The sequence below is a fragment of the Bicyclus anynana genome, chromosome 24 (assembly GCF_947172395.1).
Source record: "Bicyclus anynana chromosome 24, ilBicAnyn1.1, whole genome shotgun sequence".
In the NCBI taxonomy this organism is placed as follows: Eukaryota; Metazoa; Arthropoda; class Insecta; order Lepidoptera; family Nymphalidae; genus Bicyclus; species Bicyclus anynana.
The window spans coordinates 5,476,357-5,500,124 of NC_069106.1; the positions used below are offsets into that span (position 1 = coordinate 5,476,357).

General features: G+C 38.5%; 2 protein-coding genes across 2 annotated transcripts in view; both read right to left on the reverse strand.

The window, feature by feature from the left end:
- LOC128199462 (uncharacterized) overlaps nt 1-23,768 on the reverse strand; it is a 480,879-nt gene that overhangs the window by 215,395 nt on the left and 241,716 nt on the right. The gene's annotated exons all lie outside the window — the stretch shown is intronic.
- The window catches only part of LOC112053838 (uncharacterized), a 39,818-nt gene that overhangs the window by 14,122 nt on the left and 1,928 nt on the right, over nt 1-23,768 (reverse strand). Inside the window, exons 2-10 of the mRNA XM_052889094.1 lie at nt 16,533-16,763; nt 6,591-6,758; nt 5,534-5,659; nt 4,127-4,255; nt 3,826-3,987; nt 2,550-2,674; nt 1,488-1,589; nt 702-801; nt 102-235 (exon numbers count right to left, since the gene is read on the reverse strand). Coding sequence (XP_052745054.1) covers nt 102-235; nt 702-801; nt 1,488-1,589; nt 2,550-2,674; nt 3,826-3,987; nt 4,127-4,255; nt 5,534-5,659; nt 6,591-6,758; nt 16,533-16,763 — 1,277 coding nt within the window. The remainder of the gene's footprint in view (nt 1-101; nt 236-701; nt 802-1,487; nt 1,590-2,549; nt 2,675-3,825; nt 3,988-4,126; nt 4,256-5,533; nt 5,660-6,590; nt 6,759-16,532; nt 16,764-23,768) is intronic.

Here is a 23,768-nt window from a genome sequence, read left to right on the forward strand (position 1 = left end):
TGAATGAGTAATGAATGAATAATAAAGGAGTGGTGAATGAATGGTGAATGAATAATGAATGAATGGTGAATGAATGGTGAATGATTGGTGAATGAACTGACCTAGCGTTGATGGCTTGCTGCAAGTTGGTGGGGTCGGCGATACTCTTCCTGCTGACTTGTATGCCGGGAACATTCAAGACGTCCAACTCTGCTGCACTGCTTTTCTTCTCCAGCGTTTTACTGGGACTCCATTGCTGAAAAGTATAATAAAAATAGTATCAAGTATTAAGTGTTGAATGGTATACATAAATATAGTAAACTAGCGGACCCGGGCAAGCTTAGCTTTCGCTATCCCTACCCTACCCTACCCCCATCCTACCTCTGAGTTAATTTGTTACGTTAAGGTTAAGAAATGACGAAATTATTCGGTAACAAAAAAAAACATACGCGTCGAGTTGAGAACCTCCTCCTTTTTTTGAAGTCGGTTAAAACCAGCGAGAATATTGCTGTGCCTACATAGCTACACACATATATAAAAATATATGAAAAAAATAGACAATAAAAGTTAATATAAGTTTGTTGGCTGGCAAACAACAAAGTAAGAGACAGGCCTGTATTTTTTTTTTTCAAGAAATATAACTTTTTTCAATAAAAATGAGGTCAAACCGATGACCTATGTTTAGTTCGGCCCCTTTACTAGGCTATTGAGGCTTTAATTACCTGATTATTCTGTCTAGCAGGCGAACCCGACCTGGCCGGGCTGCTGTCTGACGATGACACCCTTCCACTGCCACTATCTGTAGAATCTGCCATGGATTTCCTATAATATGACAATTATTATTATGGTAGTAAACTTCAACCAACTTCAAATAAAGAGGACAACTTATTTTTCGTCGGAATATTTTATTTGTATTTTCCTCAATTGTAATTTTTGAATGACAAACGATGTCCTCCTTGGCGACAACTTCGCTTCAACGTTCAACTTTAGCCTTTCTTGATAACTTCATCTTTCATCAACTTCAAGAAAGTATAAATTATTATATTTCTGGAAATTCTGATCATTTTTGCTCATAACTTTTTTCTTTATTGATCTACGACAAAAAGTTACTGTACCAAAGTTGTAGAGAATTTAATTTGCTAAAAAAACCATTTCAACCCTTATTTTCAAGATGGCGGCCGCGGGACAAGGGTGGCGACCCCACAAACTTGTTTTTAGCTTTACACTGACCCCCCCTACACAGCAAAAAAATAAAATTGCATTCTCTAAAAAACGCAACCTCAATGTAACTTTTCAATGGACTATTATAACTGACCACTACTATTGTAGTGTAAACAGTAACAGGTATAAGAAGGCTTTTGCCTTGTCTTTCGAAGGTGCCTTGTTGTGTCTAGATCTTCAGAGCAGTTGCCTCCCGCCCCCCTCCCCTCCTCCAAGATGAACGTCTATGGGGCTTCATACTAAATTTGCCTGCCTGTACCTAAGTTAGAGTCGGGCGAGTTACTCACCTAGAGCTGTGATGCCTGTTGTCTCCAGTGCGCGCATCGCCCTGCTGTATCAAAAGCCGCGCCGACTGTGACAGGAACACCCGGTCACACCACGCGGGACATCTGAAACCCAGCATCATCTTCAACGAAATAACCTTCAATCGACAATCTTTTTATCTGAAATTCCTCAATGCTTGAAGATAATACTAGGATCATACTGTTTTCGAACAGTGCGTGTTGCTAGTGATGACCTATTCCGAGACTTGGTCCGCTAACTATGGGCCTCATTAGAAGGCTCGGAGTCATCAGAAATGAGGAGATCCGCAGGAGAATCAAAGTCAAATCAACAAAATAAAAAAAACTCAACGAGTCGGCAATGGGCAGGGCACATAGTTTGAAGAGCCGATGACCGTTGGGGTCCCAAGGTGCTGGAATGACGACCCTGCACTAGAAAGCGCAGTGTTGGTCGACCCCCACCAGGTGAACTGACGACATCAAGAGAGTCGCAGGGATTCGCTGGATGCAGGCGGTCCCTACAAAAGGCCTATGTCCTGCAGTGGACGTCCATCGGCTGATATGATGATGATGAACCTTGACAAAGTCATTGGGGAATCAACGGGGACACTGATGCCACTGGGCCTGTACTACGAGATCGCAACTCACTAAAGGTCAAAACAGCTTACTTGTAACCCAAATGACCAAGAGACAATGAGAATATTGTCTGTCTTACATATTATCTCTTTCGTCACGTCTAAAGTGAGAGCGATAATTTAGATATCGCCGCTATTGGCCAGATTGGTTCACGTGACTTCATTGACGTTTGCAAAATACGCAAAATAAGCAGGTTTGGCTCAGATTTTATTATATGTACTAGCCGACGCCCGCGCTCCGTTTGCGTGTAATTCTGTTTTCACAAATCCCGCAGGAATCATGGATTTTTCCGGGATAAAAAACAGCTTATGTTCTGATACAAGGTCCAATTTATACCAGATTTCATGCAAATTTGTTCAGAGGTTTAGCCGAAGGTACCAGACAGACATACTATCGTAATTATAATATTAGTAAATATTAATTCAAACAAACCTAGTCTTCATATAATGTGTGGGCAAATGAACATCTTCTTCGAAGGGGTAACTGGGAGGAAACTTGACAGGAAACTCGTATAGATTTGGCTTGAAGGCTTCTAGCTCACGATCGAATTTCTGCAGCTGGAACATTTAATATAACAATATTATAAAGAGGAAAGATTTGTTTGTTTGTTTGCATTAAATAGACTCCGATACTACTGAATTTTCGAAACTTCAAAATTCTATACCTTTCCCCAAGTGCTATAGGCTAAGCAAGCAAGGTTCTGCTATATTTCATACGTGAAAATTTTGAACATTTTTAATTACTTGTGTACATACGAGTATTGTGCAAACTAGGGCAAACTTAAACTTCAAAAGCAGATATTCTAATTTTCCAGTTTGGTCATTTGTATAACTTATATAGATGTTTTTCTAAAAATCTTAATATTTGGTATTTATTCTTGGAAATGGTGGAAATATTAAAATAGTTAAATTTCTTCCTTTTCAACGCGTGGGAGCCCCAAGCATACACTGAATAATGTCCTAATTTATTGAAGTAATTTTTATAAATGACTGACACTAATTAGCCTCAAAAGTAGGCTTGAATAGAAAAACCAATTTTACTGTTTCCTCTATTTTGTGGTATTAAGATTTTTGCCTTTTAGTTTATAAGACCTTTTTAGTGAATTTCAAAAATCTTTCACATGAATGTTTGGTTTTTGTTACTTAAAACTGATGGACATTTTGAAACAATTATATTTTTTCCCCTTTAAGGTGTGGCAGCCCAAAACATGTGCTGAATAACCGCCTTCTTTTATGAAGTCAGTATTAGTTTAGTCACTCAACAGGCAATGGATCGAGTTATGCTCGGAGTTTCTCTGCATGATCTAATCAAAAATGTAGAGATCTGCAGAACAACCGAAGATAACCCAACGAATAGTGACGCTGAAGTGGCAATGGGCGGGACACAGTTCGAAGAGCCGATGAAGTTCTAAGGCACTACAATGACGACCCCGTATAGGAAAGCATTTTTTTTAATCCCGATATTAAATGAGTTGTAGGAAGCCGTTGGATGCAAGCGGCTTAAGGCCTATGTCCAGTAGTGGACTTCCATAGGCTGACCCCGTTTTGTTGACTGACGACTCACCCACGGCTCTCTGAAGATCTTCTGATGGTCGGCGTGCGCGAACTCCTTCTTGCCGACCGTCAGCACGGTGCGCTCGTCCGCCTTGGCGCGGTACTGCAGCTTGGACGACTCTACGTGCGCGACGTTTTGTTGACTGACGACTCACCCACGGCTCTCTGAAGATCTTCTGATGGTCGGCGTGCGCGAACTCCTTCTTGCCGACCGTCAGCACGGTGCGCTCGTCCGCCTTGGCGCGGTACTGCAGCTTGGACGACTCTACGTTCGCGCCGTTTTGCACGCGACACGCGTTCAGTTCATCTGTCACTTTCTGAAATATGTTTTTTTTTAATAAGTATCGTTAATTTTATTAGTCCAGAATTCATGGTTATATTGACAAAACTATGAACCATGGGTAGGTAGTCCAAATATTTATAATAATAAAAATAGAATAAAGCGCAATAAGTTACCTTAACAACGGCGCCGGTGTCGGTTCTAAAGTTGAAGTCCCCGAATATGAAGAAAGGCGGCGCGCTCGCGTCCGCGGTCAAATGACGTAGCGTGTGACGGAGTGCTCGCCGTCGACTGCGGCAGTACACCTAACAAATGTTTATTAAAAAAAATAGTAAAATTAGTTTATTTCAGTAACATCAATCGGTAACAAAAATGCTAGTCTTCTTTTAAGAATTGTGAACTCCTGTGTCAGAAGCAAACAAAACAAAAAAATAAACCTTGGCTGTGTTTGTTGTGGGCTCTTCTTGGACCAGGGCGCGTTTGGAACCCTCGTAACTTTAATTTTAAGTTTTCGACTATTATTACCACTATTAGATTAAATTAAGTTATGACATAATCTTCACCTTTCAAAAGTAAATTTGAAGACTTCGCTCTTCCATAACAAGAAAAATGTGTGTGTGTATTTTGGGTTAATCTTGTACTCGTATTATTACGCTTAATACGCTTCAGTAGAGATTCGACTTCTTCAAAATTTTGTGTTAATAAGAAAACTTTTAATATTTTTTTGCAAGAATATAAATACAATGGATATACATATATTCAGTTTTCTATTAAGTATGTTATACAAATAACTAGATTGTAAAAAATATTGCTTTCGGGCAAAAGTAGTTCTGGTGCGTTCTGTTTTTGCAACAATATATCTATTTCTTTTAGTAGTAGGCTTAAAAGTTAGGGATATGTGCTTTCTAAGGACCATATTTAAAACATTTATTGTTTTCATTATTATATCCAACCCTTCGAGAATCCATCATGAGCCTAATGACCTACTACTAATTTCACACTAATCACACTAAATATATTGTTCTTACAAGAAAAATCTTAATAGCAACCTGAAGTTGGGAAGTTCGCGGTGTTAGAACATCCCCGTGACTCGGAGGGTACGTAAAGCCTTCAGTCCTGCGTCCGATCTTCTCACCGGTCGTGTCAGCCTGCTGTCTCATTGGACGATGAGAGTGAAGGAATAGGAGAGTGCACCTGTTCTTGTGCAGACGCTTGTGCACTATAATATCTCCTGCGTATATGGTTAGTTACGAGTTGCGAAGCTGAATGGGCGGGGCACATAGTTTGAAGAGCCGATGGACGTTGGGGTCCCAAGGTGCTGGAATGGCGACCCCGCACTAGTAAGCGCAGTGTTGATCGACCCCCCACCAGGTGGACTGACGACATCAAGCGAGTCGCAGGGATCCGCTGAATGCAAGCGGCTCAGTATCGTGATGTTTGGAAGTCCCTACAAAAGGCCTATGTCCTGCAGGGGACGTCCATCGGCTGATATGATGATGATGATATGGTTAATGACAACATGAGATTGGTCGCCGTAGTAAAAAAAAAATCGGTCGAGAACAATATAAATATGTTTTACTCACAGATGGAAAAGGCTCCATCGCGACCAGGTTGGAAGCGTCGTGGAACAGATGTATGTTGACGAACTCCACCGCCGTGCTTCGGATCGACCACCGCGTGCGCAAAAAGCCCTTGCGAGACCACTTGCACTGCGACACCAAAGAAAAATGCCACCGTAAAGGGAAGCCAGACAGAGTGGCGCCGTAACGCGTTACGTTACGAATTATAATCCCATAAATTACAGTGCCGCCTAAGTACGCCCGAAAGAAACGAAGGTTCATAGTATAAATAGTGGCAGCGAACAGGCATACTGTGGCGTACAAAGTGTAAATTTAATTAATATTCGGAGGGCGTAGGTTCGAATCCGGTCCGGGGCATGCACCTTCAACTTTTCAGTTACGTGCTTCAATCGGTGAAGGAAAAACATCCTGACACCTGAGAACTTTCTTCTCTTCATGTGTAAAGTTTGCTTACCCGCATTGAGCCAGCTTGGTTGACCTAAACTTGGTTGGCTTGGTTAGCCTAACCCCTTTCATTCTGAGAGGAGACTCGTGCTCAACAGTGAGCCGACTTTGGGTTGTTAATGATTTTATTCATTGAAATCTATACTAATATATAAAGCTGAAGAGTTTGTTTGATTGAACGCGTTAATCTCAGGAACTACTGGTCCGATTTGATAAATTCTTTCAGTGTTAGATAGCCCATTTATCGAGGAAGGCTATAGGCTATATATTATCCCCGTACTCCTACGGGAACGAGAACCACGCAGGTGAAACCGCGCGGCGTCAGCTAGTTCTTTATATGTCCACTACAACATAAAACAAAAGCTCTACGTGGCGATTTCTCCCAGGCAATCATATCTCAGCCAATCACCGTCCGATAAGCCCATAATCTGTAACACACGATCAGTTTTATCAAGCCGTTAGCGCTGTAGGATTATGGGCTTATTGGATGGTGAGTAGCTAGCATTAGCACGAGAATGACGGTAGTGTAATATAAATATGATGATCAATGAATTAATTATTTTTTTTATTCGTACTTGATCAACTTCGGTTATAGTATTGGGGATGTTGAACTTACCTCAGGGAAGAAATGCTGAGGGAACTTTGCCTTCTCCTTGGTGGTCACCTTCTCGATGTTGCCGCTGTTGACCTCCTTGCTGACCACGTCTACGTACGACTTCAGTTCGAAGTCCCAGATCTTGAGATCAGTCAGTGTGGAATGAGCGAAGTACATATTGCCGAGAGCCTGGTAAAGAGAATTTTTACCTGATTATTTGTCATAGCATACCACATGCCACATCCATTGGTCACAAGTCCAGGACTCTGCTTGGAGTTTTTCTCTCTTCCATACGAAGGACCCGGCAACCGCATGGTGAATCCATCGGTTAAATTCGATAGATTATAATATATTAAAAAATAAAAACGTTAAATTGTAATCAGTATGTTCAGTTCACAATATACCTTTTTCACCAGAGATGTGCTATGCAACTATACTGCGAAGATGTGAAATGTACGCTACGAAAATATGTGACCGTTTCCACCAATAAGCTAAGCTAAGCTATGTAGCTGTGCGAGTAAGTCGCGTCGTCGCAAAGTATACACGCGGGCATACTGTAGGTACTCTGCTCTGTACATGGCTACCCACTCGCGACGGCCCATAAGCATATCTTCCATATGAAAAACATATCTTAGTTAAATCCATTTCCACCAGTGCTAAGCTATATGCACCAATGAATATGATTGGTGGATATCAAACGCATCCATAGCGCATCTTTGGTGGAAAAGCACCTTGAATTTCCGTGGGAAGCCATAATGTATAGGTCACTAGTGATTAGTAAATTAATCTAAGCCTAAGACATAACGGGCTTTATCCACTCCCTAAAACCGTGAAGAGTTTAAGTCTTTTTACCCTGGAATTGATTTACCTTGTAAAAACTGACGTCATGGTTTTTTTAATAAGTGAGTATTAAGTGTTTGACGGCTTAACACAAAACTAATATCAGGTTATATTAGTATGTACTTACCAGATACGATATCAACGCTGTCGAATCTAATTCTGTGACAGATCGATTACTACATGAAATATATTTATAATGAAAGTGTAATGGGCTTGCATTTTTTTAGGAATTTGTATAGATTTATTAGCCAACACACTGTTTTTCGTCCGAAATCCTCAGTGCTTGAAGACGATAGTTTTCAAATCTTTGACAATATAAGAGTCTCTATGCTTCAAATAGTCATCGCTGTCAACAAGCATAATGCTTGTTGACAGTGGTGACTAACGACTGACGTTAGTTAAGGTTAAGGGACCTTAAGAAAGGCGCAGTCGCTCAGCGCGCGAAAGATTGACCTAAGCTCGGTGTATTTTTGCGTGATCGAATCATAAATGAGCAGATCCGCAGAAGAACCAAAGTTACAAACTTAGCTCAACGAATCACAAAGTTGAAGTGGTAATAAGTGGGGCATATAGTTCGAATAGTCGGTGAACGTCGGTCCCAAGGTGCTGAAATAGCAACGGTAAGCGCAGTGTTGGTCGCCCCCCATTAGTGGACTGACGTCATGAACCGGATCACATCAGGGAGCCGCTAGATGCGGGCGATAATGCTGACGATGAATGATGACACTCTGAAGCAGTGTGGTAGACCAATATATTATTTTTCAGGGAAGCCTATATTAGGACTCTTTGATATGATTCCATTTTCTGTGGATGATTAGATAATATATTTCTCACACGGTAACTTATAGTTTAAAGTATGAACTTCTGACAACGTGCTGTACTGCGTGATCGAATCAGTAATGATATCCTAACCAAAAATAGCGATATAGCTCGCAAAGCTGAAGTTGCAATAGGCGAGACATATTTTGATGACATATTTTGATAAGCCCTTGGATATGGGGATCCGACTCCGAATATGCAGAAACAGCAACCCTTCACTAGGTAAACTGAAGATATCAATCTGGTTGCAGGAAACCATTGGGTGCAGGCTGTGATCGTGGTGTTTAAAAGTATATTATGTTGATAAAGTCAGGCCCTAAAACTAGCCTGATAGTGATCATCATCATCAATAACAACTCGTATTCCGCTCATTGTTGAGCACGATTCTTTCAGAATGAGACGGGTTAGGCCTTGGTCCACCACGCTGCCAAATGACAAAAAAAAATATTTTTCCTTCACCGTTTGAGACACATTATATTTAATTTCTTTAAATTCACGTAACTGATAAGTTGGAGGTGCATACCCCGGATCGAAATCGAACCTACGCCCTACGAATCAAAGGCAAAGGTCATATCCTATCACGTCCCTTATCTCTCGTCTCGTCTAATAGCGAAGTTTTATTATAATTAACTTAACCAATATCATTATGTATTCTGGCTGAAAATTCCTGCACACTTTTGATCAACTTATTAAAAATACGTATAACCTTTGAAAGGCGCACTCGAGCATTTATTTTAGTATCGTGTCAAGGGCGGGGCGGCAGTTATTTATTTACGCCCCGTCGACAGAAATACACCCTCAGAGTTGATATTATCAGATTACAAAATAAGGACATAATGTCTTTTAAAATAAATAATAGATATTAGAGTATTCGTCACAGCGCAAAAGACTAGCAAACTTTAGTGTCATCAATGCGACACAGTTCAGTATAAACGACCAGAAAAAAACCATTGATCAAGATTATCAAGTGTTATTCTAATGTTCATTGTTGTCATACAATACAACATTGTTCACAAAACATACCTATTATTGTAACTCAAGTAGATGCACTTGACATTTGACATTCCACCAGATTTTCCGCGATAGCAGCATCCTGTTATGGTCTAAAAGCCTGCGATAGCAAGACATACCACTTCTACGAGTAGCACAAAATACATATGTAACATAGCCCGATCCAGCAATTTCGCCGCTCCGGGCAAAGATAAATTTTTAGGCTAGTGGGAGGCTTCGGCCGTGGCTAGTTACCACCCTACCGGCAAAGACGTACCGCCAAGTGATTTAGCGTTCCGGTACGATGCCCTGTAAAACCGAAAGGAGTGTGGATTTTCATCCTCCTCCTAACAAGTTAGCCCGCTTCCATCTTAGATTGCATCACTTACCATCAGGTGAGATTATAGTCAAGGGGTAACTTGTAAAGAATTAAAAAAAAGTCTGGGGAATAAGTAAAGTTTGCCACACTTCATTTTTGCTTCTCTCTGCCTCTAGGCAAAGATAAATCCTTGTAGCTCCGAAAGTAACGATCGCAGATACCCTGTTACTTCTACAAAATTGCTTTACTATTAGCATACTTTTAATTTTTATACAATTTAAAAAACTGTCATCAACCCTATTGCGGAACTATATCCTTGAAATCCTATCAAGGCCAAATTCCAAAGTCTATAAATTGGTTGCCGCACTAACCTATTGCAGGAGCATGGATTGACAAGATTTAAGTCTTAATGTCTAAGGTCTGGCTATCACAGGCTCTATGTTATGTTATATCCCACTGTTGCCATTCAAAAAGACAATCGTTGACGTCATAACAGACATGTAGTCCCGCATGTAAATCAATTACCTAGAAAGACTACAACTGAAAAGCGACTCTAAAGCTAAAAGTATAATATGATATTTACAATGGCCAACATTCTCGCCTATTGTTATTAGAAGTAATATTAAAATCGGCAGTCCCATGTATAGGTGACGTTCAATAGCGTGACGTCATAAAGCCATATTGGATCTTTCGGTCATGCAAGACACGGAATTTCCACAACTGTTTCTTCATATTTGTTACGTAGAATAATGTAATGCCACTTTGTCTGTCTTATTAGAATTGTTTGAAAATGGAATGCTGGAAAAACCTTATCACTAAACTACTTATTATAATTCTATACCAACTAAATATATCGTGGGGTGCGCCATATTGATTTTTATGTGACGATGATGACAGTTTTTCAAATTGTATATAAATTAAAAGTATGCTAATAGTAAAGCAATTTTGTAAAAGTAACACGGTATCTGCGATCATTACTTTCGGAGCTACAGGGATTTAAAGGGTCAGATTTGCGGCGCTGCCGCGGATCCCAGAAAAACGCCCCATACAAAATGGTACGAACTTATGATGTCGTAGACAATGATCGTTAGATTTGTATGGGCGTTTAAATAAAATTACTAATATCATTGTTATTTCTGCGTTTATGTTTATAGTTCATGTATTGAAAAATGTCACATTTAATGTAAGGAAGCTAAAACTGTATGAATTTTCATCTAATTACGATAAAAGATTTTTAACGAATTTTGAAATTTTATAATCTTATTTATTTTGCAAATATCCAGTCAATCTTTGCTTTTTATGTATAAATGAGTTAACATTGACCTTATTTACCCGAATGTATCATAAAAATCAATATATATAAAACCTAGTCATCATCCCCATTATTAAGATTAATAATCTAAATATCGTTCACATCTTGATGAAAGTCTACGACAAATACACCGATACTTTATACCAAGTCGAGACCTTTGAACCCAGGTTTAGTAGTAGTAGGATATCGTCGACCAATATATGCACGGTATTGAAAATATCGTCCCATTGCAGAGGAAGAGCGAGGGGCATTTTCGGTTCTGCCGCTATTAGTCGATAAATAATAAATATGTCTTAAGCCGGATTTATATGTCTCACAATTAACGATGCTTTCTATTGATAAAAGGATTTTCAAAATCGGTTCGGTTTTTACCTTACCTCCTTATATTAGTATAGATTAAAAAACGTCCAACAGTGAAGACAGACATAATTATATTACCTCAAAACATAATAACCCTTCTTTGGAAGTCGGTTAAACAGTGATACGTAATAGAACGGGAAATCGGCACATTCATTATGCAGATGCAGAATTCCGTTTACATTATGACGCTCACGTACGTCATTACTCCATATTGAATTTATTCGGTCTTACAGACCGCATTCTTAGCTACAATCCAATTCATACGTAATACAACCTTATGGGGCGGTCTAATGACTTGTGGGAGTTATTTATTCTATCGGTGTTATAGTTAATCTATTGTAGGAAGTCAGCTTAGCTATAGATGTAGCCAGTGGAGGTTTTACCCTAATTTCTAGTTCGGACCACTTTAGTATTTTAGTCGAGTACGAAGAATTTTTGAATTTACCGCCCAAAAATTGTTCGTACTCGACTAAAATACTAAAGTAGTCTGTACGGCCTCTTAGGTTCAGTTGCCCTGGGCCTAGGGCGACCGACCAGATGTTCAGGGTTGCCATTTGTGACAAAAAGTTTGGGAATAAGCAATGATAAATAACAAACTTTTACTATTTTTATTTCTAATTATGTAATTTTTTTTCAAATTTAAAAACTAATAATAGTTTTGAATGATTTATTTAAATGTGCATTTACCCCAACATACGGCAAAAAATGTCTATTTTCTACTCCCATTTTGTAATAGTAGATTACATACAGAAAATATAAAACCTCAAATCACACACAAACACAAAGCTATTCATTCATTCACTCCTACAAGTCGTTTGGTAATCATAACAGTATAGTATGCCACTGCACGTAATTAGCGAATGCAGCACTCGTTATGTATATTGTGCTATTCGGCTTCATTGCACAAAAATCACTCATGCTACAATGGCTCCCATTACCTACACGACAATATCATATATTATAACTTATATTATGATGGGTCAGATGGGTGCTAAAAGGGGCGGCTAGGTAGTTAAGTTAAATAGTACGTGTTTAGTGTCCGTCAGTTTTAACTGTACACCTTTTAGGGTTCCGTAGTCCACAAGATATTTTGTGCATTACATAAAGGATTAAAGTGCTAACTTATTCTACGGACCCCAATACTGCGTGTTGCCCGACACGCACTTGTCTAGTGATTTTGATTGAAATTCGATTAGATAAAACTGTACCGTTAAAACTAAACGCTTGCAGCGCGACTAAGGCCTAGTTCGGACTACTTTAGTATTTTAGTCGAGTACAAAAAATTTTTTGTACTCGACATTGTTCGTACTTGACTAAAATACTAAAGTAGTCTGTACGGCCTCTTAGGGCTCCCGCACACGGGCCACCGGCCACAACGGCAAAACGCGGCTACCGGCATATTTCCTGTAGTTTTCATACATTGTATATGGACTCGCCACACGGGCGACGCCGGTGGCCGCCACCGTCGTCGCTGTTCGCTTCTTGTGACCTAAACCTAAACGCCGACACAAAACGCCACCACAACTTTTTCACGGCCACGTGGCGCAGTGGTATGCGCGGTGGATTTACAAAACGGAGATCCTGGGTTCGATCCCCAGCTGGGCAGATTAAGATTTTCTTAATTGGTCCAGATCTGGCTGGTTACCACCCTACCGGCAAAGACGTACCGCCAAGCGATTTGTTCCGGTACGATGTCGTGTAGAAACAGAAAGAAGTGTGGATTTTCATCCTCCTTCTAACAAGTTAGCCCGCTTCCATCATCACTTACCACCAGGTGAAATTGTAGTCAAGGGCTAACTTGTAAAGAATAAAAAAAACACGTCACTCGCGCGATTATAGTACTGCATGTATTGTTAAAAAGTAGCAGTGGCCGGTGGTCGACACTTGTGGCAGGATTGCCACAAGTGTCGACCACCGGCCACAAATAGCTGTCGCGCGCTTCAGCAATTTTTGTGGCCTTTCCTTGCTTCTTGTAGCGGCGTTTGTGGCTGTAGCGTCTGGCCCGTGTGCGGCGACACTAAATACATTTTGCGCCTACTAACCGCCAACGTCAGAGGTCACCGTATCGATTTTCTCCCCACGAAATGCTAATAACTTTCCACGAGTTGAGCAATTCAAATGGAAAAGTTTGCAAACACAAATCGTAGCACTTCAAACTGGTACTTTGTTATAAACGAATATATAACAAACTAGACGACGCCCTGCGGTTTCTAACGCGTAGTTACCGTGCCCGTGAGTATACAGGGATAAAATTTAGCCTATGACACCCACAAATAACGTGGCTTTCTAGTAGTAAAAAGTTTTTCAAAATCGGTTCAGTAGATCCAGAGATTACGCTCGAAAACACCACAAACTTAACATGTCTATACTTATATTAAATCTGTAGAGAGGTCCATCCTGTACCTACATGAAATATATTTCCAAAATAACTATCAGGGGATGATTAGTGATCGATACTGATGCCAAAAATGCAATCAGTAAAATTTTTGTCTGTATGTTCTTTATAGAAACAAAAACTACTCGACGGATTTTAACGAAAATAGGTACAATTATTCTTTATACTCCTGGGCAGATTACAGTATACTTTTCATTACGCTACGATCAATAGGAGCAGAGCAGTGAAGGGAAATCGGGAGAAGTTACTCCATTTTTACAGCGATAAGGGCTGGATTAAAGAGGTCTAAGGGCGGACCAAAATCGCGGGCGTCCACTAGTTTATAATGTTAGTATAGATAGATGACTTATAGACGTGTTAAAAAATTAATGATGTAATAATAAATTTTTCTTGTATAAGCCATAAAATATAGACTGCTATATAAAAAATACGTTACCTAACAGTCTATCTAAGCAAATAATGAGCTTCAACTATAAATAGAAGGTAATGACGTTGCGCTAAAACCTCCGCAAAGAGCTGTCTTGAGTTGTTACATAAGGGTTGGTAAATCACCCGCCTTGGGAACTAAATATTTTTTTTTAGAAGACGGTCCGGGGCATCCACCTATTTTCAGTTATGTGCATTTTAAGAAAGTAAGTGTCTCAAATGGTGAAGTAAAAACATCATGAGGAAACCTGGCTACCGTGGACTATTAGCCTAACCCCTCTCATTCTGAGAGGAGACTCGTGCTCGACAGTGAGCCGAATATGCGGGTTATATAAGATGGTGATGATTAGTCTTAATACCCTGGGGTAAACGGCCGGGAAAAGATTTCTGTATAGTCCGTCCGTTTCCGTAGTCCAAACTAAATCAGATAATTCTCTGGAATCCTAACCTTAAGTCCCAAAGCTAAGAAAGTCTTTATCTTAATGCGGTATCGTAATGTAATAGGGAATCAACTCAACTCGTGTGGTATTTTGTCCGTTTCTTCTATTAATCTGAACCTATTTCTGTGACGATTTCTCGTTATATGGTCCGTAATAAATGTGAAAGATATGTAGAAACGCGTATGATTAACGAAAACCCATCATTAGTTTCTGAAAAATTTACGGACTTACATACATTCGGGTATACCATCACTTTTTGAAATCAGTTAATAATACATAATAATCATTATTTACGCCGTGATAGCCCAGTGGATATGACCTTTGCCTCCGATTCCGGAGGGTGTAGGTTCGAATCCGGACCGGGCATGCACCTCCAAAATTTCAGTTGTGTGCATTTTAAGAAATTAAATATCACGTGTCTCAAACGGTGAAGGAAAAACAAACCTGCTTATCGGGGATTTTTCTCAATTTTCAGCGTGTGTGAAGTCTGTCAATCCGCATTGGTGGACTATTGGCCTAACCCCACTCATTCTTAGGGGAGACTCGAGCTTAGCAGTGAGCCGAATATGGGTTGCTATAATCATTCTTTAACGTTAAGGCATATTTTAAATTTAAATAGAATCTTCTGAGTTGTTATAATCATTATTTAACGATTAACGGTAGATTTTGAATTTAAATAGAACCTTCTACTTCAAATGCTGTTGATTAAACCTACATGTACTAGGTATAATGCTATTCAGGTCAAACCGCAAATACCCACATAGGTCTCCTATGTCAGTAATGAGGCGGGATGAACAGGCGACCCGTGCAATCGATTTTATATGCGATTTAGGTTAACCTGTATAATTAACTAACTACTAGCACTAGGAAATGGCTCTCCGGTTTCACCCGCGTAGTTCCCGTTCCCGTGGGAATACGGGGATAAAATATAGCCTATGACACTCACAAATAAAGTGGTTTTCTATCAGAAAAAGAATTTTCAAAATCGGTTTAGAAGATTCAGAGATAAGCCCCTACAACAGAAACCATGCAACAAAAGCCCAATGTTTGTCGAGGTCCTCAATCATGGTTTTTAGTAGTCCCTGCCAATAGCCCTATATATGTATATGTGAAGACAAATCGACCAATAGTGCGGAGCCGGAATAATGGTATATCTATAACCAGAATATCGTTCTCTCTTTCGTCTCAACGCAACAAAAGAAACAGCTATATTTTCGGACATGTATTGCGGAGGGATGAAAGTCATATTACTAGAAAAATGTTGAATTTGCAAGTGGAAGGGCACAAGAGGAGAGGAAGGCCAAAGAAGAGATGGTTGGAGTGTATGACAGACGACATGTGTGCAAAGGGAGTGGATAATGTGTTGACGAGCAATAGAGACAAAGATTGACGTATATTGCCGACCCCACTTAAATCTTCACAATACAGGGTGCTCGGGAGTATTTCCCATAACTTCAAGATGTTGACGAGTCCACATATAGCAGCCGAACTGCATACTATTTTTTTTTTAATTAAAAAATAGAAACTTTTTATGTTTTCATACAAAGTAATTCAAATAATTCCGACTATCCGTATAACACGCGCCTTTATCTATCCTTGCATTTAAAAATACGTCAAACTCGGCTACGTCATAATTCTAAGGATGCGTATAAGTGACACATTTTAAGATCTATTTACAAAAGAAATATTATTTACTCCGAAAATATTAATTACGAACATATGTTCCTTGAACATTTTTAATCAATTTTCGGTAAAGAATATAACCCCAGAGTTATGGGAAATACTCCCGAGCACCCTGTATATGTCATAATACCAATGTCCAGTGGAAATCTATGAGCAGAAAACAATGACGATGCATAAATTTTATTCTATCCGAGACGAATATCTTAGCATTCCATGAATTCACCATGCGGGTGCCGGGTCCATCGCGTGGTAGAGAGAAAAACTCCTAGCTGAATACTCAACTTGTGACTACAGAATGTAGGGTTAAGGAATTCCTCGACGATCGATCAACACTCCCCGTTCTCTGCTCGAGTAATAAACAGATATAAGAAACTCTTACCGTAAATTTTTCTGGAGAGCTGAAATCCTCGTCCAAGAATATTCGGATCTTGTCATATAGCCGCAGCTCTGGACTGTCACAGAGTCTCTGCACAAAGTCTTTGACATATTGCATGGATTTCTCATATGCTTTGCCGCCGACCTCTTGAAGATGCAGTGCAATAAACTTGGGATCCATCCGAGCTACTGCTTGGAGGAACTCGGCAGTCCATATCGGTAGCATCACTGATGGCTAAAAATTATAGAACTGGTTAATTTTTGCTGAACTTTGTTGGCAACTTATATTAGATGTTTTTAGAATTTATTTTTGAATTGTAACTTATTATGTTTAAATAATACGATTTATAATTTAGATAACGTTTATTGAGCTAGGTAGCAAGACATGACAGTTGTAAAATGGAATTATTCAACTACCTACCTAATTCAACTAAAGTTTAGAAAAGACACAGAATTTATGTAGATTATATATGTCGCCGGGGAAGCTTGGCTCACTGAGGGCTCTATGGCCTCAGACCTAATAGTTGTCATGTTTGCTCTGTGGTTATTTCGAATCGACTTGTTATCTAGTGGTCTGATCATTTTGCAGTCAAAATACTATTCCGTTTTGATTTAATTAATAATTAGTCTCTCAAGTAATGATGACAGGTGACAGCAGTAGAAAAGAAACTCTTTAGGTTCTGTGTTGAGATTTTGCTGTCGTAATGGTCAGCAAAATCTACGTTAATTAATTTAATAAATTTAGAATCAAGTTTTCATGTAATTAGGTTTTGATTATTTACTCTTGAAGTAATTAAGATTGTAAAACGTTACCACCATAACGAACGTGGCGGCGATCGACCAATAGGAGATCACGTAACTCTCATCCAATGGCATCGCGTCCCAAATGGCGCGTACGCGTGTACCGTCACTGTGTATTCAGTCTAGTGAGGCATCCTGCCTCCGTCTGTCTCCGTAGTCTGCTGATTTAGTAATTCAGTTCTAATCGCGTTTTTAAGATGGAATAATCGTCTTCTACTTGTTAAGTATAGTGAAATAGTGAAGTGTTAAGTAGTGTTATTAAGAAAAGGAAAGTGATTAGTGACTTGGGCTATTAATTGGTTCAATTCTTTGTTGAGCAGCTTGAGGCGTCATGCTGCTTGTCGCGTTAGTGATTTTGTTCGATAATGTTTCGTGATGAAGTAATTATTGATCTTAAATTGTTTACTGTGGGCATGGAGAGCATGTCGGGCAGGGTTGGTGAGTGTTTACTAGTATTAAAAGGCGCCTTTAAACCACACCCAATGGTCACAAGTCCTGGGACTTGCTCGATGTACTTCCTCTACCACAACTACCAGGGTACAATAGTAAAATTAAGAGTAGTTTATTGTGTAAGCGATTAGTGAGGTTAAGCATAGCATACCTATTGTAATTGGCAGAACCGATGACCAAGGTTAGGTCAGTGGTTCTGTCCATATTTTTATTAATGAATCTACGTTTTCTACGACATCAGAAGTGGGATCGCTCCAGCGATCCCTTTCTGCCGGTCAATCTGTACCAAATCCTGACATTGACAATGAAAGTGCAACTTAATTTGTAATTTGTGAAATCCCTGATGAAATTAATTTTATTTGATAACTACCCTCAGTTTTTCTTGTGGTAACTAAGTTGGACTTAAAACCGTAAAATAGTTTTGACAATTTAATATTGATGCGTCATTGAGTTGAATCGGCAATGGTTGCCGTGATGCCCGTGTCGCCATATCGCATCCAAATAAATAATGTAATAACGTAAAAGACAAAGAGAAAAATAAAAAAGAAAAAGAAAAAGAGAAAAAAAAAAGAAAAAAAAAAAAAAAAAAAAAAAAAATTTGAGAAATGTTCATTACGTTGCAATCTGTATTACTTTTAAGATTTATCGTTAGCAAACGTTATGCGTTTGCGAGTCGAGTACTTTTAGTTAAAAACCGCGACGGTTTGAGCCGAGTGTGCGAATCTTTTACCGATAATTTCAAAATAGATATTGCGTTTACGTGGCGTACGGCATTTTCCTTAGTTAGATTGCGTCTCTTACTTTTCATTTAATTCAGATTGTACCAAGGGTTTACTTTAAGAACTTCTCCGCCTCTTTACATCCCCAAAATAAATTATTGATGATGGAAGACAATTCCTCAGAAGCTTCCAAGACTTATTGTGACAGGCATTGCAACGAACTACACATAGTGACTTCAGGTAACGAAATACTATCTTCGGTTATTTGCAATGCTCTTTTTACTGTAAAGTACATACAATATTTGGTATAGCTTCGTTAACACTTCTTGTATAGTCAAAATTGTGTAGCACCTAAACTTCTTAATCTAGTTAACTTTGACAGTAGGGTCATCGATATAGAAGCCCTGCATGTTTACATCCAAAGTAGAATGGCCGAGGCGGTGGTAAAAAAAAAACCACTATTAGTAAGTACACTACTTGGTTTTAATTAAAAACAACCAAACGTCGCTTCACCTTTGTTTAGCAATCCTTATAGTGAAGTACACAGAGTGCTCAAGAGCGGTATCTGGTCGTCATTGGAGGCCTTGCAGGGTAACAGATAACCAATTGAGGCGACCTGCTCGCCCTGGTGATCTTCTGGCGGCCGTACCGCCTCTGGTATCAACGGTGTCAAACGTCTAACGCCACTACAGCCGCGCAGCCCGCTACTACTTCTGCAGTCGTTTCAGCCTGCTGCTATTGCGACCGCTGGAGCTGGCGTGCTGCCTGTGTCGTCTACTACATCGACCACTGCGTGGACTATTTATTCCCGGTGAATATAGTTTCAATTATTTTAACATTTACACAAACATCATCACAAACACTTTAAAAGAAAGAGTAATGAGAATACTTATAATTTTACTTATTGGCGGCGTGGAGTCGTTTATAACTAATAAAAGATGCCATGTGGCACTCAAAGGACACAGCATCGACCTTCCCAAACTCCCCTGTAGCCTTCTACGTGGATCTATCTCACATGATTCCCTACCTATACTACACACCACGTTATAACTGTATTCATATGAAAATTATGAGCAGTGTCTACGTGTACACTTAAAACACAACATACTTACTTATTTTATAATTATAATATTTACCTGTTGTCGCGTGGAGCGAGCAGTGTCAATATAAATTATTATTATCTGTTGTCGCGTGGAGCGAGCAGTGTACATATGAATCATTATCTGTTGTCGCGTGTAGCAAGCAGTGTCAATATGAACTTATAAATATTCTCTTTCTCAACATTCATAGCAAGTTTGTGTTGTCACACTTATAGTTCAGCCTTGTCTAAGATAACTAAACATTTTAATTTTAGATACTAAAGTTAAGCCTTGTTTAAGGTAACTAACAATTTGAAAAACACAAGTTTCTAGATTCAAACAAAGCCTAGGTTAATTGTGAAAGTACCTAGCTTCAGAATTTTTTTTTTTTTTACAGAAAAGAACTGGAGGCGCTGCAGAGCACGCACCGCACGTCAGTATGGCCGTGTCGCCGGGGAAGCTTGGCTCACTGAGGGCTCTATGGCCTCAGACCTAATAGTTGTCATGTTTGCTCTGTGGTTATTTCGAATCGACTTGTTATCTAGTGGTCTGATCATTTTGCAGTCAAAATACTATTCCGTTTTGATTTAATTAATAATTAGTCTCTCAAGTAATGATGACAGGTGACAGCAGTAGAAAAGAAACTCTTTAGGTTCTGTGTTGAGATTTTGCTGTCGTAATGGTCAGCAAAATCTACGTTAATTAATTTAATAAATTTAGAATCAAGTTTTCATGTAATTAGGTTTTGATTATTTACTCTTGAAGTAATTAAGATTGTAAAACGTTACCACCATAACGAACGTGGCGGCGATCGACCAATAGGAGATCACGTAACTCTCATCCAATGGCATCGCGTCCCAAATGGCGCGTACGCGTGTACCGTCACTGTGTATTCAGTCTAGTGAGGCATCCTGCCTCCGTCTGTCTCCGTAGTCTGCTGATTTAGTAATTCAGTTCTAATCGCGTTTTTAAGATGGAATAATCGTCTTCTACTTGTTAAGTATAGTGAAATAGTGAAGTGTTAAGTAGTGTTATTAAGAAAAGGAAAGTGATTAGTGACTTGGGCTATTAATTGGTTCAATTCTTTGTTGAGCAGCTTGAGGCGTCATGCTGCTTGTCGCGTTAGTGATTTTGTTCGATAATGTTTCGTGATGAAGTAATTATTGATCTTAAATTGTTTACTGTGGGCATGGAGAGCATGTCGGGCAGGGTTGGTGAGTGTTTACTAGTATTAAAAGGCGCCTTTAAACCACACCCAATGGTCACAAGTCCTGGGACTTGCTCGATGTACTTCCTCTACCACAACTACCAGGGTACAATAGTAAAATTAAGAGTAGTTTATTGTGTAAGCGATTAGTGAGGTTAAGCATAGCATACCTATTGTAATTGGCAGAACCGATGACCAAGGTTAGGTCAGTGGTTCTGTCCATATTTTTATTAATGAATCTACGTTTTCTACGACATATACATGACAGAACTATTGCGAGTATTATTCATTTTAATCTTACTTATAATAAAACTGTAACAGTTCAAATTCTGTACATTGAAGATATTTTAAAAATTTTTGTTAGAGGGCATTATAGTATAATCAATACTGAAGGCAAAATTATGTTTTGTCTGTCTGTCAGTCCATGATTTTCCGGGAATCACAGTGAAACTACTGAATGAATTCAAATGAAACTTGGCAAGGATTAAGACTGTAACACGGAGACGGTTATAGGATACTTTTTATTGCGAAAATAAAATAAGAAGGGGATGAAATAGGGTAAGAGTTACAGTTTTAAAAATTTGTTCATAAACCATAAAAAAATACGAAATATAATGTGATTTAAATATTTTTAAAATTGGGTTGAATTTGCAGCTGATTGCACAATAGTAATGAATTTAACAAAAAAAAAATAATTAACAGGAATAAATTAATTGATCATTAAGTTTCCTGTTTATTAACAAACTAACGTCATTTGTGGTTTTTCATCGAAAATCATTTTGCCTTAACATTTATGTCATTACAAATATGGGTTGTGTAAAGTGAGCCGAATATGGGTTGTTGATGATGATAACGACTATTTAGTTAGAGATAGTTTTAGGAACCTAAAGAATAAAAGTTTACTTCAAACAACAAAAAAAGAAGAAGAAGCAAGACACTTCATCCGAGTCCTACAGCTATCAGAACATGGAAATGTAACAAGCAAGTGCCTTGCATTATCATAATGGTGACTCAGTAAAATTAACTTTCAATTTAATCTATTTATAGTTTATTTCATTTAATTTAATTTTTCAGTTGAATCATATTTATAGCCCGGGATCTGTGAAACAAATTTACAAGTGATTACTAGTTTCCGTGAGTAAAAGACGCTCAACTTTTATATTTACAAAACTACTGAGTGACCAGGTAATAAAAAATTCTGAGCGTCGGAAAAAGATAATGTACCACGCAACAGTATGCAACAGTTAAAAAAACAACATGTTAGTAACAACCCAGTTAGCTACCAAAATCAAAAAAATTTTTGTAAATAAAATAGTTGAATGTATCATCAAGGAGAACTAATGGAAAATTAACTTGATAATAATCACTTGTAAATTTGTTCCACGGATTCCAGGCTATTATGTTTAGTTAGTGATTTTAGATTACCTAACATTTATTCAATTAAGGGTGTTGTTCCAAACAGCAATTAGCTAATGATTTGTTAACATAAAAACTAAATTTATAATTAATTAATGAAAGCTAAATGTAGTTGATAATGTATTGTAATGTATATCCATATTTTGATAAAAATATTCCAAATTCAGCCATTTATTTAGTTATACATGAGCTTAAACAAATATTATAAAGAGGTTTTGATTTTTTTAGTCCTTCATAGCAATCTCTACTGACGTTAAGTGATGATGCAGTCTAAGATGGAAGCAGCCTAACTTGAAAGAAGTACAAGTTTGTTTGTTATATAATAATAATAATAATAATAATAATAAAGTCTTTATTTTTCATACAAATTAGTAATACAATTTTTTTTTTTTTTTTTTTTTTTTTTTTTTTTTTTTTTTTTTTTTTTTTTTTTTTTTATTTTTTTTTTTTTTTTTTATTTTACGTTTGCATGAATCCCATTGTATTGGGTATAGGCCTCCTCCAGCAATTTCCACTTTCGTCTGTCCCTTCCTGACCTCAACCAATCCCCACCAGCCACTTGAGCAATGTCGTCTGTCCAGCGCTTCTGAGGTCTGCCAACTCTCCTTTTGCCTAGTGGACCCTGCCATTCAGTGACCCTAAGTGTCCACCTGGCGTCTTTCAACCGCGATATATGTCCTGCCCATTGCCATTTCTGTTTCAAGGCATGTTTTAAGGCGTCTGTGACTCTGGTTCTTTCTCTGATCATTTTATGTCTGACTTTATGGATTTTTTTCAATTTCAGCATACTGCGTTCCATTGCCCTCTGACATGACCTTACTTTGCCTTTGGTTTTGTTATCAAACACCCATGTTTGGCTGGCATATGTTAGGCATGGTAAAATACAGGTGTCCATTACTATTTTTTTGTGTTTTGAAATATAGTTTCCTTTAAAAATCTCCTTTTGTGCCCAGTATCTGCTCCAGGTTATGTTTATTCTCCTGTTTATTTCCATCTCGTTGTTGATTGTGTCAAATGACACTTGCTTCCCCAGATAAATATACTTATCTACATATTCTATCATTTTATTATTTACTTTTATAGGCTTTAATTGGCTGTTGGACATGATTTTAGTTTTGTCTGGGTTCATATTTAGACCTACTTTTTTGCTTTCCACATCTAAGACTTGTAGCATTTTTTCTAGGGATGGTGCAGTTTCGCTAAAAAGGGCTATGTCATCTGCAAACCTCAGATGCGTTAGGCGACGGTTTTTTATCTGTATACCCTTACTTCCCCATTCTATGTTTTGAAAGACACCTTCAAGCACTGCTATAAATAGTTTTGGTGAAAGCGGGTCACCTTGTCTTAGGCCTCGTCTAATGGGGATCATTTCACCTTTCCTTTCTAGCTTTATTCTGCTTACACTTTTGGAATACAGGTCTTTAATAATTTGAATATATCTGTTATCCACTTTGTTGTTCTCCAGTGTATGCCATATAGATGTGTGTATTATACTGTCGAATGCTTTAGAATAATCCACAAAAGCTATATAAAGTGGTCTATTAAATTCTTTGTATTTTTCTATAAGT